The sequence below is a fragment of the Eumetopias jubatus genome, unplaced genomic scaffold, assembly GCF_037043125.1.
Source record: "Eumetopias jubatus isolate StellerSeaLion01/CBP00866 unplaced genomic scaffold, mEumJub1_p1.0 scaffold_1, whole genome shotgun sequence".
NCBI lineage: Eukaryota > Metazoa > Chordata > Mammalia > Carnivora > Otariidae > Eumetopias > Eumetopias jubatus.
Window position 1 is genome coordinate 64,418,477 of NW_028274807.1, and position 19,772 is coordinate 64,438,248.

Consider the following 19,772-nt stretch of genomic DNA (forward strand, 5'->3'; position numbering starts at 1 on the left):
ATTGAGTAAAAAAGCAAGTTGCAGAATGATACTTATAGTAAAATCTCATGTATGTAAAAATCAAAGACAATGTTATATTTTTACTTATGTACAGCTAATTTTTCCCAGCCTTATTGAGATATAATAGATATGTAAGTTTAAGGCATACCATGTGATGATTTTATATAGATATATTTTGCAAAATGATTACCACAATAATATTAGTTAACACACCCATCACCTCACATAGTACCATTTATTTTGGTATGTGTGGTGAGAACATTTAAGATCTACTGTCTTGTCAACTTTCAAGTACACAATACAGTATTGTTAACTATAGTCATTATGCTGTATATTAGATATCCAGAATTTATTCATCATATAACTGAAAATTTGTACCCTTTGACCACTTTCACCCATTTCTCCCACCCCTTGCCCCTGGCAACCATCAGTCTACTCTCTGTTTCTACGAATTCAGCTTTTTTAGATTCCAGACATATGTGAAATCATACAATATCTGTCTTTTTATGTCTGACTTATTTTACTTAGCATAATGCCATCAAGTTTCATTCATGTTGTCGCAAATGGCAGGATTTCCTTTTTGTATGGCTGAATTTTATATTGCATGTAAAATGAAATTTATCACATACTAATTATATTCAATATATGTCAATTATATTTAATATGTTATATAGGAATTATATACATTTATATCATTTTTTAATACATTCATGTGTTGATGAACACTTAAGTTGTTTCCATGTCTTAGCTACTGTAAATAATGCTGCAGTGAACATGGGGGGTACAGATATCTCTTTGAGATAGTAATTTCATTTCCTTCAGATATATTCCCAGAAGTGGAATTGCTGAATCATATGATACCTCTATTTTTATTTTTATTTTTATTATTTATTTTTTTAACAAAATTCACATTTTATTTAGGTTGAAATAAACTATACAAAATTGATTTTCTTCACCAAAAATAACAGCAATATTTTCTGTATTATTCCTAGATAAACCACAAAACACTTATTTTTGTAGGTTTTCCAGGTTTTGTTTATAAATCAAGATGAGGCAATAGATATGGTCATGGAAAAAGACAGAGGAAAACAGACAAATCAGTTGTCAGTATCCATGGCCTCTGATCCTGTCTTGACCATGAACAGAGGTGTTCAACATATACCTGCTAAAAAGCTTATGAAGACGTAGGTGTTCTACATACACTTGCTAAAGAGCTGATACCTCTATTTTTAATTTTTTGAGGAACGTCCATACTATTTTGCATAGTGGCTGTAGCAATTACATTCCTGCCAACAGTGTACTAGAGTTCCCTTTTCTCTATATCTTTGTCAGCATTTGTTATCTCTTGTCTTTTTGAAAACAAGTATCCTAACAGGTGTGAAGTAATATCTCATTGTGTTTTTCTTTTGTAGTTCTCTGATAATTAGTGATGTTGGGTACCTTCTATGTACCTGCTGGCCATTTGTATATCTTCTTTGGGAAAATGTCTATTCAGGTCCTTTGTCCATTTTTTAATTGCATTATTTTGGTTTTTGCTATTGATTTGTAGGAGTTCCTAATATATTTAGGATATTAACCCCTTATCAGATATATGGTTTGAAAATATTTTTTTCCATTCCTAGGTTGCCATTTCATTTTGTTGCTCATTTCTTTTGCTGTGCAGAAGCTTTTTAGTTTGATGTCCCATTTGATTTATTTTTGCTTTGTTGTTTGTGCTTTTGGTGCCATATACAAAAAATCATTGCCAAGACCAGTATCAAGAAGATTTTCCCCTGTGTTTTCTTCTAGGAGTTTTACATTTAAGTATTTAATCCATTTGAAGTTAATTTTTATGATTGGTGTAAGTTAGGGATTCAGTTTCACTCTTCTACATGCAAATATCCAATTTTTCCAGCCCCACTTATTGAAGAAAGTATCTTTCCCCCATTGAGTATTCTTGGCTCCCTTGTCAAATATTAGTTGACTATATCTGGGTTTATTTCTGGGCTCTTGATTCTGTTTCATTGGTCTATCTGTTTGGTTTTTTGCCAATACTATTTTGTTTTGATGACTGTAGCTTTGTAATATAGTTTGAAGCCAGGAAGTGTGATGCCTTCAGCTTTGTTCTTCTTTCTCAAATTGCTTTGGCTCTTCGGGTTTTTTTTTGTTTTTTGTTTTTTTTTATGGTGCCATATGAATTTTACAATTGTTTTTTCTATTTCTGTAAAAAATGTCATTGGGATCTTACTAGAGATTGTATTGAATCTGTGGATGACCTTGTGTAGTATGTATATTTTAACAAATTAATTCTTCGAATCCATGAACATGGAATATTTTTCCATTTAATTTTGTCATCTTCAGTTTCTTTCATCAGTATTTTATAGTTTTTAGTGTATAGATCTTTTACCTCCTTGGTTAAATTTCTTCTTCTTATTATTATTTTAAAGTTTTATTTATTTATTTGAGAGAGAGAGAGAGAGCCCATGAGCCGGGTGGGGAGGGGTAGGAGGAGAGGGAGAAGCAGACTCTCCACTGAGTAAGGAGCCCAAGGGAGGGGCTCGATGCCAGAACCCTGGGATCATGACCTGAGCCGAAGGCAGATGCTTAACTGACTGAGCCACCCAGGTGCCCCCCTATTTTATTATTTTTGATTCTATTATAAATGGGATTATTTTCTTTGTTTTTTAGGTAGTTCATTGTTAATATATAAAAACACAACTGATTCTTGTATGTTGATTTTATATCCTGCAACTTTATTGAATTCATTTGTTAGTTCTAACCATTTTTGATAGTCTTTATAGTTTTTTATATATAAGATCATGTTATCTGCAAACAGAAACCATTTTACCTCTTCCTTTTCAATTTGGTTGACTTTTATTTCTTCTTTGCCTGATTGCTCTGGGTAGGACTTCTAGTACTATGTTGAATAGGAGTGATCAGAGTAGGCTCTTGTTTTGTTCCTGATCTTAGAGGAAAAGCTTTCAACCTCACTGTTGAGTATGATGTTAGCTGTGGGCTTTTCTATATAGTTTATTTTTGTTTCATTTCTCTAACAGAGAGGGAGTATAGAGTAGTAATAAGACCACAAGGGTCAGATTGCAATGTTCAAATCCTGCTATCTACCAGTTACCAGCTGTGACCTTCTGTAAGTTATTTTGATATTTCCTTGCATTTCAAAATATTGATTTGCCTAATATAGGACATTCCAAGGTATGATTATTCAGTAGTCACGTGATATTCTTCAAATACTGTCTAGCATGTTATGTGCAACTAAAATGTCTTCTGGCTGAATAACTAACAAGAGGCAGTACAGGGCACAGGTAACAAGCCGTGAGGCACATCAGGAGGATGTTTGCTAATACCATTTCGTCTTGTCATAACCCTTGAAGTTCAAGAGGACAGGGACTGAAAGGGAATAAATTAAATGCTGAAAGGTACATGAGTTTGTCCATATGTTTCTAAAGTGCTTTGCTTCATCTTCCAGGTCGAGGGCTCCCGGCAGGACAAGCTGAGGTTGAGATGATAGAACGTGCCCGGGAGAAGCGTGCTTGGGAAGCCACTCTCCCCTGTCTGGGGGACACCTCCCAGTTTGAGAAGAGGAGGAGGATGATGAATGCGATGGAGAGGAAGGAGTGGGCCTTCAGAGAGCAGGAGATTGAAAGGTAAGTTCTAGATTACCCAGACAGCTGCACCTGTGCTGGTGGAGTAATGTAAATACTTTTTATCTGTAAAGCATTTTCCCAAATGTATGGGTTTAAAAGCAGCCTTCTACCTATAGAGATAGAAAGTTGGGTTTCTGGTTCTTTTGGGAATAATAGCTATATAATTTTCTCTCTAACGATATAAAAATGTATAGTGCCCTCTTTGTGTGTAAAGTTAAGCATGGAACCCAGATGTGAAGAATTCCTCAAAACATCTGTGATTCTTCTCTTCCCTTTTCTCTTTAAAGAAATTCTAGACTATCACAGAATCCCACTGAAATGCCTTTTTTTAAAAGATTTTTAAAATTTATTTGACAGAGAGAGCGAGCACAAGCAGAGGGAGCTGCAGAGGGAGAGGGAGAAGCAGGCTCCCCACTGAGCAGGGAGCCCGATGCGGGGCTCGATCCCAGGACCCTGGGACCATGACCTGAGCTGAAGGCAGACGCTTAACTGATTGAGCCACCCAGGCGCCCCTGAAGTGTCTTTCTTTTTTAAAAAATTTTAAACTATAGTTCATTAACATACACTGCAATATTGGTTTCAGGATTGGAATTCAGGGGTTCATCACTTACATAGAACACCCACTGCTAATGACAAGTGTCCTCCTTAATCCCCATCACCCATCTAGCCCATCCCCCGCCCACCTCCCTGCATCAACCCTTGGTTTGTTCTCCATTGGTAAGAGTCTCTTATGGTTTGCTTCCCTCTCTCCTTTTTCTTTCCCTTTCCATATGTTCATCTGTTTTGTTTCTTAAATTCTACATGTGAGTGAAATAATATGGTATTTGCCTTTCTCTGACTGACTTATTTTGCTCAACATAATATACTCTAGCTCCATCCACTTTGTTACAAATGGCAACATTTCATTATTTTTTCATGGCTGAGTAATATTCTCGTGTGTGTGTGTGTGTGTGTGTGTGTGTGTGTGTGTGTGTGTTGTGTGCGCACGCGCGCACGCGCCATATCTTCTTTATCCATTCATCAGTCTTTCAAACTGACCCCTTCTGTTCATTCCCAGTGCCACTCTGCCTGGGCCTAGGCCCGCTGCATATCCATCAGCCTCCTAGCTAATCCTCTTATTCCTCCTGGTGTTGGATTCACCATCAGGACACCTTGGGTTCTAGCTACAGCTAATGGGGCATTTTCTATTTAAAAGACAAATTGTGGAATTCCTAAATTAAGAGATGAGCTCACGGTGCATAAATAACAATATGCTGAGGTACTTCTGGTTTTCAAGCATTTAACTAATGTATTTTCAGTAATGAGGCTGTCCTTGGAATGTGTGGAAAGGATGAAAACCTCAAAATTATAACTTCCTAGCAATAAAGGAAAGGAAAGGGGCACCTGGGTGGCTCAGTTGTTGGGCATGTGCCTTCGGCTCAGGTCATGATCCCAGAGTCCTGGGCTTGAGCCCCGCATCGGGCTCCCTGCTCAGGGAGCCTGCTTCTCCCTCTACCTGCCACTCCCCCTGCTTGTGTTCCCTCTCTCGCTGTGTCTCTCTCTGTCAAATAAATAAATAAAATCTTTAAAAAAAAAAAGGAAGGGAACTTGATGAGGTTGTCCTTTGTCCTAGGCTGAGCTGAGGCACTTCACTGCTCATAGCAATGCCACCACAGCCCCTGACAGTGTGCTTACACACAAGAAAGAACCAAGACAGAGACTCAGCGTGGTTCTGAATTCAAAATATGTTTATCTTTTTACAGCACCTTCTATTAACCTTGAATCCAGACTGTGTGATGTTTTGGTAAAAGCTTGCAATTAAAGAATGCAAAGTAGATATCGGGTGCCCAATTCCGTCTGTAGAAAATTAAATTTATTGCTGCAATTTGGAAGATATATTCTTATCAGAATGTTTAAAAACATTTAAAATGTTTCTGGCTAGTTCTGTTTGGGGTGGGTGGAGATTTGGGAAAATTATTGCAAGAAGGTTGCCTCTGAGCTGGGTGTTGAAGGGTGAGTAAGAAGCCATCAGGTAGATAATATTAGTGATGATGATGATGATATTCACAGAGCGTGTTAAATTGCAGAGTGCTTACTATGTGCTGGAGCCATGTTCTAAGCCACTAGTTCTCAAATTGTGGTCCACAAACCAGCAGCATCAGCATTACCTGGGAATTTGTTAGAAATCCAGATTTTCAGGCACCATCCCAGACCTACTGAGTCGGGTGGTCAACTCCAGATTATCTGATGCATGCTCAACTGTTGTACCATGTTGTATACATTAACTCATCTAATGCTCATGACAACCTTATGGGATAGATACGATTATGTCCATTTTATGACTGAAGGAATTGAGGTAAGTGATGAATTTGAGAATGAACCTAGGATTTCTAAGTCCAGAGAGAACGGTGACTATTGGTTTGTGGCTTATTTTTAAAAAGACCTGTTTCTCCATATTCACTTTTCACTACTTCCGCACCCTCCCCAGTATGTTTGCTTTGAGAAGCTCCACCAGTATGACATGTTAGTTCTGTCTCTAGTCCTTTGAGTTGAACCTTCCTCTGCTGAGGCTTCACTTTTCCCTTGTCTATGTGGCAAATCTCAATCCTTGTTTATCCTCAAGACTACAGAGTTAATGGCTCCTGTAAAGAAGCCTTCCCCACCTTCCTGGATCCACTGGGAATAGTGCTAGACATAAATGCTCTGTCATTTCTTCTCCCACAGTCTTCATTCTTCTGGCCTGGTATTTATCTCCTTGTCTTATAAAATGCTAGTTGATATGCCTGCTCCAATAGAACAGTGCTTCTTGAGAGAAGGTGTTTTATCTTATTCATCATTGTTTGTTTCCTACCTGGCATTTGGTGAGCACTTAATAAATATTTGACAAATAAGTAGCTGAATAAATTACTCTATGAATTTTTAAGTAAGATTAAAATGTTCAATTGTCTATTTTAGGAAGGAAAATCTTGACAGCTGTGTGGAGCAAGATCGGAAGGAGAGACTAGATTAGCAACTAGAGTCCAAGTTAGGAGAGGGATGATAAAAACATGAGCTAGGGAATGGATGCAAGAAGTGTTTTAGAGGAGGAATTGTTAGGGGAGGGAAGAAGATGTAAGAAAGGGTAGATTTCTGGGGGAACAAAATGAGTGGGGTTTTTTCTTGAAGTTGTCAAGGGATAGCTAGAATTTCAGGTAGACAGGAATTCTGGTTCAGAAATACCTGGGCCGGAGGTACAGATTTTGAAGTCATGTGTACATCGGTGTATACACATGAGCAACGTAGCTAGCTCTAGGAGAACAAGCTAAAGGTAAGCGGAAGGGAAACGAAGATTGATTGGATGTCTGTATGCACCAGACATTGGCATTTTCACATTTATTCCTTAAAATATCATGCAGCCTCATTTTCTCTTCACTCATATTACTTAACTCCCCAGCCAATACCTGTGGGCCTGGAACCATGCACAAACATCTTGTTGTTCATTTAGGCCCATCTGCCTGGAGAGCCCTTTTATTTACCTGGCATACTCTTCTTTGCCTTTCAGAACTATGCCCATACATATTCCTTTTATAGAGAGACTCACTATTGGGTTGCCTCCCCCAAACACCCAATCCACTTGTCATACTTTTGCCAGAGCAGTCTTTTTAAGTACATGAATATGATACCAGCCCCAAAAGAGGGTCCTGTTTATGGCAGGTGTTTCCCTTCTCTCTAGTAGAACACTCTAGGATACCAAATAGGTCTTTATGTTTGGTGATTTACTTAAAGACTGCAGGAGATTCGCCTGGAAATTCTAAAAAAGCTGCTGAGAAAGCGCGATGAGAATCAAAACGAAGTGAACATGAAGCACCTGAATGCCCGATGGTGTCAATTACAGGAAGCAAAGGAGGCAAAATTGGCACGGATTCAGCACACACACGTATCAGGTAATGGTGTAATATGAACAGTGAAGAGAATGGGAGGGTTGGCTTTGCTTTGAATCTTTGATCAAACCTGATTTAGATATAATTCTCTTGAGTAAAGGAGATGAATTATTTCTCAAAAGTAGAAGAGTGGAAGAAAATTCCTCACTAAGAAAGCCAAGTAATGATGTTCTAACAGGTAGTCAAGTTATTGACATTATGGGGTGAGTGTGTGTTTGTGTGTGGGGCGGGGTAAGTGTAAGGGGTTGGGCTTCCCATATTCATAGGTTGAAGTCCTGGATGGAGAGCCCTATTTCTCAACCTTTTTTTTTTTTGTTATTGCTCTTAAATGAGACATTTAGACATCTTTTCTCCTGCTCACCCCCTTCCATGAAATTTTAATACCATGGATATACTGTTTATCTGTTTATGTACTCTATCTGTACACAGAAAAAGATCAGTGTATGATTAAGAATGACTATATAAAAATTTTGAATTAAAATTAAAAAAGGGGCATCTGCATGGCTCAGTTGGTTAAGTGTCTGACTCTTGATTTCAGCTCAGGTCATGATCTCAGGGTTGGGAGATCAAGCCCCACGTTGGGCTCCTCAGTGGGTGTGGAGCCTACTTAGGCTTCTCTCTCACCCTCTCCCTCTGCCCCTCACCGCCCCTCACCTCTATCTCTCTCCCTCTCAAAAAAATAATAAAAATTAAATTAAAAAATTTTAACTTATTAGTATTTAACTTTATAGTTTTATTTGCTTAGTAACTTTTAATTAATTTACTTATAAAATTGTAATGTATCAATTATATGTGCAAATTAGCAATTTCTATGCATAATAATCACAATATTTTAAAAAATCAAATTTGTTATTTTTCTAGCAAAAGTAGAACAATTATAAAACTTCCTTAAAATTATTCTCAGTGAACTTAACTTTTAATGTTTTCTTGATGTGAGAAAATAACTTTTAACTAGATGCTAGGTATGCCTGATCTGTAGATACTGTCAACAATTTCTTTTCAATACTTCACAGTACTAACGATGGGTTGACTAGCTTGCTTATTTTATTTTATTATTATTACATTTTTTTATTAATTCCTCCTGTCCCTCTCTCCTGCCCTCTGGGATCGGTCGCCTTCCAAATAAACTACCTGACACATGCCTTTGTCTCAGGCTCTGCCTTTGAGGGAACTAGGCTAAGACAAACCTCAAATGTCACTTCCTCAGGGAGGCCTTCAAGACCCCCCCCCCATAAGTCGGATGCCTGTTATCTGCTCTGACTTATATGCCCCTGAACTTTTTGTGTGTGTGAGAAATTAACTTTTAACTAGCTGTGATATGCAGTTAGATATTGTCAACATTTTTTCATTTCCATACTTGATATAACTAATGGTGAGCTGACTAACTTTTGTAGCTAAATAACAAACTGAGGGTTGCTGGAGGGGAGGGGGTTAAAGGAGGGCACTTGAGGTAATATGCAACTGATGAATCACTAAATTTTACCTCTGAAACTAATAAAAAAAGAGATAAATAACAAAATGTAAACTATTTTTATTTAATTCCAAAACCCCAAGTCACACACAAAAGCATGGAGAATCAAACATAAATGCCCACAAGGCAGCAGTGGTGCCTGCAGCCGCCTCTTACAATAAGACTTTGCCATCCCACAGTATGATTTTGCACCCATTGGGAGTGCACAGTGTGGAGCCTTCGAACGCGGTGGCTCTGTGATAGGACTGAAAGAAAAAGAGCAGGCGGGGGGGTAGGAAGCATGACTCCTTAGATGAGTCAACTCCAGTGTGCACAGCTGAGCCTTTTCCCTCTGACGGCCGAACAGTTCTGAAAGTTCTAAGCTGGGATATATTATGTTTTATTCTGTTGTTAGCCAAGATGGAAAGAGATTATTGAAGAACCTGTAGTCTTCCCTCCCTTGCAATTATTTTCCTAGGAGAAAATAATTCTCCAAATCTCTACTGGCCATTTTGGTTACTTTGAGTTTCTTTCATTAGTTTGACAAGCTCTTACTGAATACCCCTTCTTGCCTCAGAGCTTGGAATGCACTTATAAAAGATTTTTGATGAGTACCAACTGAGGATGCTAACTGACTCAGCTTCTGTCACTCCCACTTGTCTCATGATGCTCTGGGCCACACAGACGACAGACCTGGCTGCAGTGAGTGGTCATCATGAAATTCATTCAGTTCAGTAGCTTCCCTGTGAATAAAAGTAGAACTGGTTTATTATTATGCATTTATTCAGAACAATAGTTTGAAGATAGTCACAGAGGTATGTTTTATTCTAGCAATCAGAAAACTTGTGGGAAAGGGAAAGAATATAGAAGGGAAGTTGGAGAGAAGGAATATCATCAGGGATTATTGTGATTATGCATCACAGGTCTATGGACCTCTGTCTCGTCTTGGTCGTTTCCCTGACAACAATTCAGAGGACTTTGTGGTAAAAAACCACTATCTCAACACCTATGAAGGTAAGCAATTTACATAATTACAAGTCCAGTATAAGAGGAGTATTGAAGTACTAGAAGGGAAGTATTAGATTAAAGGCTAAATAGCAAATAATATTTTCAAGAGAAATAGCAATGAACACATTTAATGTTATTAATATGAGTTCATACAAATCAATAAAAACTCCTAAGACCCAAGTAAATAAATGGATATACTGGGGCGCCTGGGTGGCTCCGTTGGTTAAGCTGCTGCCTCCGGGCCCAGGTCATGATCCCAGGGTCCTGGGATCAAGCCCCACATCGGGCTCCTTGCTCAGCAAGGAGCCTGCTTCTCCCTCTCCTCCCCACTCATGCTTTCTCTCGCTGTCTCTGTCTCTCATTCTTTCTCAAATAAATAAATAAATCTTAAAAAAATAAGTAAATGGATATACTGTATAACAATATAGCAGTGTTTAGCTACTAAATATTTAAACATGTTGTGTCACTAATAATTCCTCATTTCACAAAAATGAAACTGAATAAACTTTTATACCAGGTTTACAAAGTAAGCAAGGAATATATCATGAAATCAGTCTTTAAGAAATGCTAGAAAACTAGTGGGCAAGAAAATGGATAACTAGGGGATACATTTATGGATTCATGGATTCATGGCCAAGATGATGAATTGATGGTGACAATGTTGAACTTGTAGCTCTGGCTGATCATCTCCAGAGCACGGTATGATAAATTGGCGTATATCAATTATAGAATGGTGGTCCCATGTGTCATATGATCACTCATTTTCTGTTGGCTATTATCATAGAACTTATTACTTTTGTGTAGGGAAATATTTAATTAGAATGCATTTCTTGGGGCGCCTGGGTAGCTCAGTCAGTTAAGTGTCTGCCTTCGGCTCAGGTCATGATCCCAGGGTTCTGGGATCAAGCCCTGCATTGGACTCCCTGCTCCGTAGGGAGTCTGCTTCTCCCTCTGCCCCTTCCCCTGCTTGTGTGCTCTCTTTCTCTCTCTCTCTCTCAGATAAGTAAATAAAATCTTTAAAAAAAAAAGAATGCATTTCTCATTTTATGGTCTAAATTACTGAGAATATGAGTTAATTATGCAGAAATTTGCTTTATACTTTGGGGCCACATCAATTATGTGAACTATATCATCAATAATTCTAAATGAAACCACTTGGCAAATAGCTACTAAAATTAACAATATGCCTTCAAAGCGCTAAATTTAATCACTGAATACTAAAATCATGTACTTCCTTCCTGTAGGATTAGTTGAACTTGAGTCATGTCTCCCAGATTTTGTGACACAACCCCGAATCAGACCTCCAAAGCCAAAAGTCGCTACCACGAAAGCTGGTTTTCTCAAGAGGGCAGCAAGGATGGACCATGAGTTGGCAGAGGTTCATAAGGTATGATGCTTATTCGTAGACAAGATGCTGTTAGTGGGACTTTCTCGCAGTGAAATACTACATCTCCAAAACTGCAATGTCCAGTAGTTCTCAACACATAACTCTACATCTTTTCTCCTCTCCAGATTTTTATCTTCTGGAAGTTGGCAGTGCTATGTTGAACCAATGTTTTTTCCCCTCATTTCAAACCATAGGAAAATCTGTTGGAGGCTCTTCTCCCCATTTGCAGAAGACATGTTACTTCCTAAAAGTGGTTCTGACTTTGGATCTACATAATCAAATCTGACACTACATTGAGGTGTAGCAAGTTTCTAGTGTTGGGAATTACTGCTGGTTTTAATAGTATAATAGGCCTCATTTTTTCCTTTTTAGATTTATTACCAGAGCATCAGGAAGAAAGGGAGTCACGTTCAAGTCCTCTCTAATCTGGTTTAAAGCTCAATTAAATGAGAAAGTGCAGTGGTTATCCCCATGAAACACAAATACACAGCGTCCACCAGCTGTGCTTGCTTTCCTTTTGTTAATTGGACTATAGGTATACAGACTCTAGAATTCATGATTTATGATCACGCTGCTCAGTCTTTAGCACGCATCAGAATCACCTAGAGGACTTGTTAAAACACATGTTGCTGGGCCCAACACCCAAAGTCTCTGATTCAGTAGGTCTGGGGTGGGGCTGGAGTATTTACAATGTGTTACAAGTTTCTAGGTAATGCTGATCTGCAGGAACTACCCCTTGAGACTCACTGGTTATGACATAATCTCATCACTGGTCCATGAATTTGTTTTTCTGTTGGTTTTAGTAATAGAATAAGAATCCACGGGAGCCCATACTCATATAAAAATTAGGACCTTGGGGCACCTGGGTGGCTCAGTTGGTTAAGCGTCTGATTCTTGATTACAGCTCAGGTCATGATGTCTACTGGGCATGGAGCCTGCTTAAGATTCTCTCTCTTCCTTCCTCTGCCCTTACCCACCCCGCAAGGCACGTGTGTGCTCTTTCTCTCTAAAAAAAAAAAAAAAAAATAGGACTTTGACAATCATTCATGTATATCTTTGTGGTTCTTTCCCACCTCATCCCCCTCTCCATTTACCCATTCTGAACTCAGTGTTCATTATTCTCACTTTCTGTAAGTTTTTTTTCAAATACACTTTATTAGAGTATGGAAGTTCTCGTCTATTCCTAATTTACTAAAGCTTTTAATCATGTGTTCATGCTGAATTTTAGCACACGTTTTATCTGTTATCTATTGAGGTAATTATATATTTTTTCTTTTTAAAATTATTATAATAAGGAACATTTATAGTTTCTGGGGGTTTTTTTGTTTTTGTTTTTGTTTTACAAACAATCTGTCCTTACATACTGGGATGTACCTAATTTGGTCAAGGTGTTTTATTTTTAATACACTGTTGGGTATTAAGGAGGGCACTTGTGGGCACCTGGGTGGCTTAGTTGGTTAAGCAACTGCCTTTGGCTCAGGTCATGACCCTGGAGTCCCTGGATCGAGTCCCACATTGGGCTCCCTGCTCGGCAGGGAGTCGGCTTCTCCCTCTGACCCTCCCCCCTCTCATGTGCTCTCTCTCTCAAATAAATAAATAAAATCTTTTTTTTAAAAAAAAAAAGGAGGGCACTTGTTAGGATGAGCATGTGTGTTATATGTAAGTGATGAATCACTAAATTTGACTCCTAAAACCGATATTACATTATATGTTAACTAGAATTTAAATAAAATTTGAAAAAGAAAAAAAAATACGTTGTTGGATTTGATTCACTAATATGTTTTTCAGAATTTTGATTCCATATTCATGAGTGAAATGGCCTTATTTTTCTTTCTTATTTTGACTCCGTATGGCATTGGTGTCAGAGTTATGCCGGTCTTCTGAAATGACTGCAGAGTATTCCTTCTTTTCTACTTTTGAAAAGAGTTTAAATAAGTTTAAGATGATCTATTTCTTCAGTTTGGTAGAATATTCATATTAAAATTATCTGAGACTGATGTTTTCTTCATGGGAAAATTCTAACTACTCCTTCAGTTTCCTTACTACTTACAGAACTGTCTGCATTATTTTGGTAAATTACATTTTCTTTCTTATTTTAATTTCTTTTTTATTATTTTTATTTTTTTAGGGAGGGAGAGAAGAGGGGGGCTGGAGAGGGGCAGAGGCAGAGGAAGAGAGAGAAATCTTAGGCAGGCTCCATGCCCAGTGCAGAGCCCAATGCGGGGCTCAATCTCAGGACCCTGAGATCATGACGTGAGCCAAAACCAAGAGTTGGACACTTAACCGACTAAGCCAACCAGGTGCCTTGGTAAAATACATTTTCTTTTTAAAGTTTATTGCACCTAACTTTTCATATTTTTGACATATGGTTGTTGATAGTATTATTTAAAATCTTTTTAGTGTTTGTGGTATCTATAATCATGCCTACTTTTTTCATTCATAATATTATTTATTTGTGCTTTCATTCTTTTTCTTATTCAGTTTTACTGGAGGCTTATTAATTTTCTTGGTATTGTTTTTCCAAAGAATGAAATTTTGACTTTGTTGGTTTTTTCTACTATATATATTTTTTCAGTTGCAGTCACTCCCATTCATATATATCTTTCTTCTTTTTGTTTTGTACTTCTCTTCCTAACTTAAAGTAGACATGTAGCTCATTAATTTTCAGGCACTCATCAGTTTTATAAAAGTATTGAAGGGTAAGCATTTCCTTCAAAACACGGGTTGTGCTATAGTCCATTAGTTTTGATATGGACTGTTTATCAATATTAGTATCTAATTTGTTTTTAAAGATTTTATTTATTTATTAGAGAGAGAGAGAGAGAGAGAACACAAGCAGGGGGAGTGAGAGAGAGAGAAGCAGGCTTCCCACCGAGCAGGGAGCCCGATGCGGGGCTCAATCCCAGGACCCTGGGATCATGACCTGAGGCGAAGGCAGACGCTTAACGACTGAGCCACCCAGGCACCCCTAGTATCTAATTTTTTAAAACATCTGCTATGGTTCTTGAACCTGTATTTAAGTTTTTAAATTTCCAAATATGCAGGAATTTTAACTCATTTTTAAGAATTTATTTATTTGACAGAGAGACACAGTGAGAGAGGGAACACAAGCAGGGGGAGTGGGAGAGGGAGAAGCAGGCCTCCCGCTGAGCAGGGAGCCCGATGTGGGGCTTGATCCCAGGACCCTGGGATCATGACGTGAGCCGAAGGCAGACACTTAACGACTGAGCCACCCAGGCGCCCTAAGTTTTAACTCATTTTTGAATTAACTCCTAACTCCTTTACTTTGTGGTCAAGGATCCCTATTCTTTGAAACTTAGTGAGGCTTGTCTTGTGAACTAGTATATGAGTTTACATATAAAATAATCTAAGTCCACCTTCAAATAATACTCTCACTTTACATGGAGTGCAGGTCCCTTATAGCAGATTAGTCCCCATTCATCCCTACTGTCCCTGTGGCATTGCTGTCATTCACCTCACGGATCCATATGCTATAATAGCCCAATACATTCTTACTCTCATTGCTTTAACAGTTATATTTTGGATCAATTAAAAATAAGAAAAAACAGTTTATTTTACTTCATTTATTCTTTCTATGCCACTGTTCCTTTCTTTATAGAAATGCAAGTTTCTGACCTATGTCACTTTGCTCTGGCCTGGAAAACTTGTTTTACCATTTATTATAGGGAAGGTCTCCTGGCAATGAACTCTCTGTTTTTGTCTCAGGAAGTCTTTATTTCTCCTATATGATTATTTTAAGGTATAATTCACATACCATTAAATTCACTGTTTTAAAATAAACAGTTCAGTTGCTTTTAGTATACATATACACAAGATTGTTCAACCATCACCATTATCTAATTCTAAAACATTCTCATTATCCTGAAAAGAAACCACATACCCAATAGGAGTCACTCCCAATTACCTTCTTCCCCCTAGCCCCTGGCAACCACTAATCTTTCTTTTTCTCGATTTGCCTATTCTGGACATTTCATATAAATGAAATCGATGTATGGCCTTTTGTGTCTGCTTCTTTAACTTAGCATGTTTTCAAAGTTCATGTTGTAGCAGGTACCTCATTACTTTTTATGACTATATGATAATTCCATTGTGTGGATATATCACATTTTGTTTACCTGCTCATCAGTTGATACAGTTGGTAGAAATCTGAGTTGTTTCTACTTTTTAACTATTATAAATCATGCTGCTATGCACATTTGTGTACAAATTTTTGTGTGGACATAAGTTTTTCAGTTCTCTTGACTCTATACCTAGGCATGGAATTCCTGGGTCACCAGTTAATGGTTTTTCTTTTTGAGGAACTGCTAGACTGTTTCAAAAGTGTCTACACTGTTTTACATTCCCACTGGGAATGTTCGAGGAATCTGATTTCTCCGTATTTTTGCCATCACTTATTACTGCCCATCTTTTTTATTATAGCCATCCTAGATCACCCAGTGAGATACCTGGGTGGTATCTCATTGTGATTTAGATTTGCATTTGTCTAATGATTAATGAGTTTTAGCATCTTTTTCATGTGCCTTCCAGTCATTTGTATATCTTTTTTTTTCCTTAAGATTTTATTTATTTGAGAGAGACAACATGAGAGAGAGCGCGAGCACGAGTCAGGGGAAGGGACAGAGGGAGAGGGAGAAACAGGCTCCCTGACGCAGGACTCGATCCCAGGACCCTGAGATCATGACCTGAGCCGAAGGCAGATGCTTAACAACTGAGCCACCCAGGCGCCCCAACTGGGTGGTCTTTTTATTGTTTATTATAGACATTACTTTTAATGTCTATTGTTGAATTGTAAGAGTTCTATATATATTCTGAGGACTATACCGATGTCAGATATATGATTTGCAGATTTTCCTCCCATTCTGTGGGATGTCTTTTTACTTTGATAGTATCCTTTGAAACAGGTAAGTTTAAGATTGTGATCTTTTCAGTTTTGAATAATGATTTTATTGTGTGTAGAATTCTAGGTTGGTCAGGGTTTTTTTCAACACTTCAGATTTCACTGCACTCTGCATGGATGGTTTAAGATTTTATTTATTTGAGAGAGAGAGAGAGAGAATGAGCAGGGAGAGAGGCAGAGAGGGAGGGGGAGGGAGAAGCAGACTCCCCACTGAGCAGGGAGTCCGATGTGGGGCTTGATTCCAGGACTCTGAGATCAAGACCTGAGCCAAAGGCAGAGGCTTAACTGACTGGGGCAGTCAGACATCCCACATGAATGGTTTCTCACTAGAATTCCACTGTAAATTTTATCTTTGTTCCTCAGTAGCTAAGGTGTGTTTTCTCTCTGGCTTCTTTCAAACTTCTCTGTCTTTGGTTTTCTCTAATATTATATGCCTGAGGTGTTTTTGTTTGTATTTTGTTTTGTTGTTTTTTAAGGTCTTGCTTGGTGTTCTCTAAGCTTTCTGGATCTGTGGGTTGGTGTTTGTCATTACTTTAGGAAAGTTTCCAGCCATTATTATTTCAAATGTTTATTCTGCATTCTCTCTTTCTTCTCCATCTGGTATTCCAGTTACACCTATTACTCCTTTTGATATTGTCTCACAGTTTTTGGATGTTTTGTTCTATTTCTTTGTTTCTCTTCTTTGCATTTCAGTTTGGGAAGTTTTTATTGACATATCTTCAAGTTCCTGGATTCTTTTTTTATCTGTGTTGAGTCTACCAATGAGCCCATTGACAGCATTCTTCATTTCTGTTATAGTGTTTTGACTTCTAGCCTTTCCTTTTGATTCTTTGAGTTCTATCTCTGCTTTCATTACTCATTTGTTCTTGCATGTCATCTACCTTTTCCATTAGGGCCATTAACATATTAATCATTGTTGTTTTAAATTTTCTGATAATTCCAACATTTATGTCATATCTGACTCTGGTTTTGATGGTTACTTCTCTCTTTAGACTGTGGTTTTGTTTTGTTTTTTTCTTGCGTTTGGAATGCCTTTTAGCTTTTTTTGTTGATAGCCTGACATCTGTTATCAAGCAATAAGAACAGAGGTAAATAGGCTATAGTGTGGGATTTATATTGATCTGGCTAGATGTTGGGCTGTGCTTAATGTTTGTTGTAGCTGATATTGTCAGAGGATTCACATTCTTTTATTGTCCTTGTTTTTATCTGTCCTCTTGGCTTTGGGATGAGATGCCATTATATGGAGTCTGTCAGTTTGGAATATTGGTTTGAATTAAAGAGAGTCATTAAACATTAGGTTTACGTCCAATGTATCTGCTTAGTCTTATGGTTACATTATTTTGAGAATCCAGACTCATAGAAATATGAAGATACAGGTGATATAAGTCTTAAAAAATACTGTATGAGCTATGTCATAGTAATCATGGACGAGAAATATCTAGAATAGTATAAAATAATTTCCACAGTACAGTATTTTCAGGCTATTCTTGATATAATTTAGGTTGGAATATATTTTTGAAAAATTATTAAATTGCTTATGTCCTAAAGCAGATTAAAAGAGTGTACCAATGAGTTCTTTCTTCTGTTTATGAAAACCATGGATTGAACTCAGTTGCCTAACCTGTTTGTCTTTTAAGCATGTTAAAATGTATTGTTTGGTAACAGCATTTCCTTGATATTCTCATATTCATTCATATTACCGACCCCCCGTGCCTCTCTCTCTGAGAATTTTACCTTTCAAGACAATAAGATTGAAGGAATTCTCAAACATTTTTATTTGTTGGTTTATTATACTTTTCATTGGACTTCTTGATCAAACATTTTTCTTGTAACTGTGAAAATCCAATTGCTGTTTTTCAAAATTTAAATTGTTTCTTTTATATTTAGAATTTATTTACTGACTGGGAAAAATATCCACATAGTTCAAAATTCATGAATTATACAAGAGTATTAAATGTAAACCTTCTGTCCCTGTCTCTCAGCTATGCAGTTCCTTCTTTGGAGGAAACCAGTGTTTTTTAGTTTCAGATCTTTCCTTCCAGAGATATCTTACAAGCAAATATATTTGTATCTATAGATCTCTCTATATGTAGAGATATGCACATGTGTATGTATATATTTAGAAATATATAAAAAAATACAAATACCTGTAAGTATCTTCTTAAACTTTTTTACACAAATGTTAATATATAATACACACTGTTCTGTATTTTTATTATTGTGCTTCTATTATTTAATATATCTTGGAGATCATCCCATAATTGTGTTACATCATTTTTTTTGCACGATGTGTCATCATATAAATGTACCACATCTACCCAGTTCCCTCTTGATGGATATTTGTATTGTCCCAACTTTTTTGCATCAAAAATAATGCTGCATTGAGTAATCTTGTTTCCATATAATTTGGTACATGTATGAACATATCTAGAAGAAGATTCCTAGACATGAATTGCTGGCCCACAATATACCTGCATTTATAGTTTTGATGGCTACTGACAAATTTTCTTATATAAGTGATGTACTAATTGCTGAATGTGTGAGAGTGCCTGTTTTCCCAGATCCTTACCAACATATTATGAATGATTGGTCTTAAAATGGTTTCATGTGGTGCTCTTCAGGGCAAGGCATTCAGGAGATGCCAGAGTTTAGAATTATTAGTTTTTAGACTGCTGCTGCTTCCTGGTGATTCAGTAGCCATAGTTATTGTAGGGCTGGTCTATATTAGAGCTGTTATGTATTTGGTGTCAGTTTTATTTTGTAGAAACTCAGGGGTTCTGTTAAAACCACAATAATTTCTTGTGGTTTCAAATTTTACTCCACTTGCCTATTTTTCATTAATTTCAAGTTTTGGCTTAGTACTTATTTTATCACTTCTCTCTGCTGTCTGTGGGAAAACTAATGTAAAAATTATATGATGAAAAACATGATTCTAAAGTATGATCTTTAAATGACAGAGACCAGACTTTTTTATATTTTTAAGTTAAAAGTATTTCCCTATGGATGAAAATAGAACTAATGAACAAAACCTTATGTCATATATAATTTGGGGGACTTTTGGTGATCAAAAGTAAAATCAATAAAAATGTATGTTGAAATCAAAACACACACACACACACACTCTTTCACAAGGAAACAAGTTCATTTTCAGAAAATGTGAGGTGCAGGCCTTCATGGTCAAAGGAAAGCTCTTTCTTCACTAGGAGACAGTTGCCATTTAATGCTCCTCAGTTCCATACCAATATTTCCGTCACTTGTGGCACAGGGAAATTTTCTATTGCCCAGGCACTTATTTTAAACAGCTTATTGGCTTTTGTGGAGGAATAGGAGTTGGGGGTTTTGCTTGCATACACGCAACAAAAGCTTTTAAAATCTCAAAAAAAATTTTGTATAAATCCTCCAAATCTTTGATTAAAATGGATAAACCTAGCTTATGTACCCAGTTTATTCAATGTTAGCTGATGTTTAG

General features: G+C 37.3%; 1 protein-coding gene across 1 annotated transcript in view; it reads left to right on the forward strand.

Moving 5' to 3' along the window:
* The window catches only part of CFAP91 (cilia and flagella associated protein 91), a 97,034-nt gene that overhangs the window by 48,347 nt on the left and 28,915 nt on the right, over window positions 1–19,772 (forward strand). Inside the window, exons 7-10 of the mRNA XM_088027839.1 lie at window positions 3,464–3,641; window positions 7,386–7,543; window positions 9,822–10,004; window positions 11,243–11,385. Coding sequence (XP_087883965.1) covers window positions 3,464–3,641; window positions 7,386–7,543; window positions 9,822–10,004; window positions 11,243–11,385 — 662 coding nt within the window. The remainder of the gene's footprint in view (window positions 1–3,463; window positions 3,642–7,385; window positions 7,544–9,821; window positions 10,005–11,242; window positions 11,386–19,772) is intronic.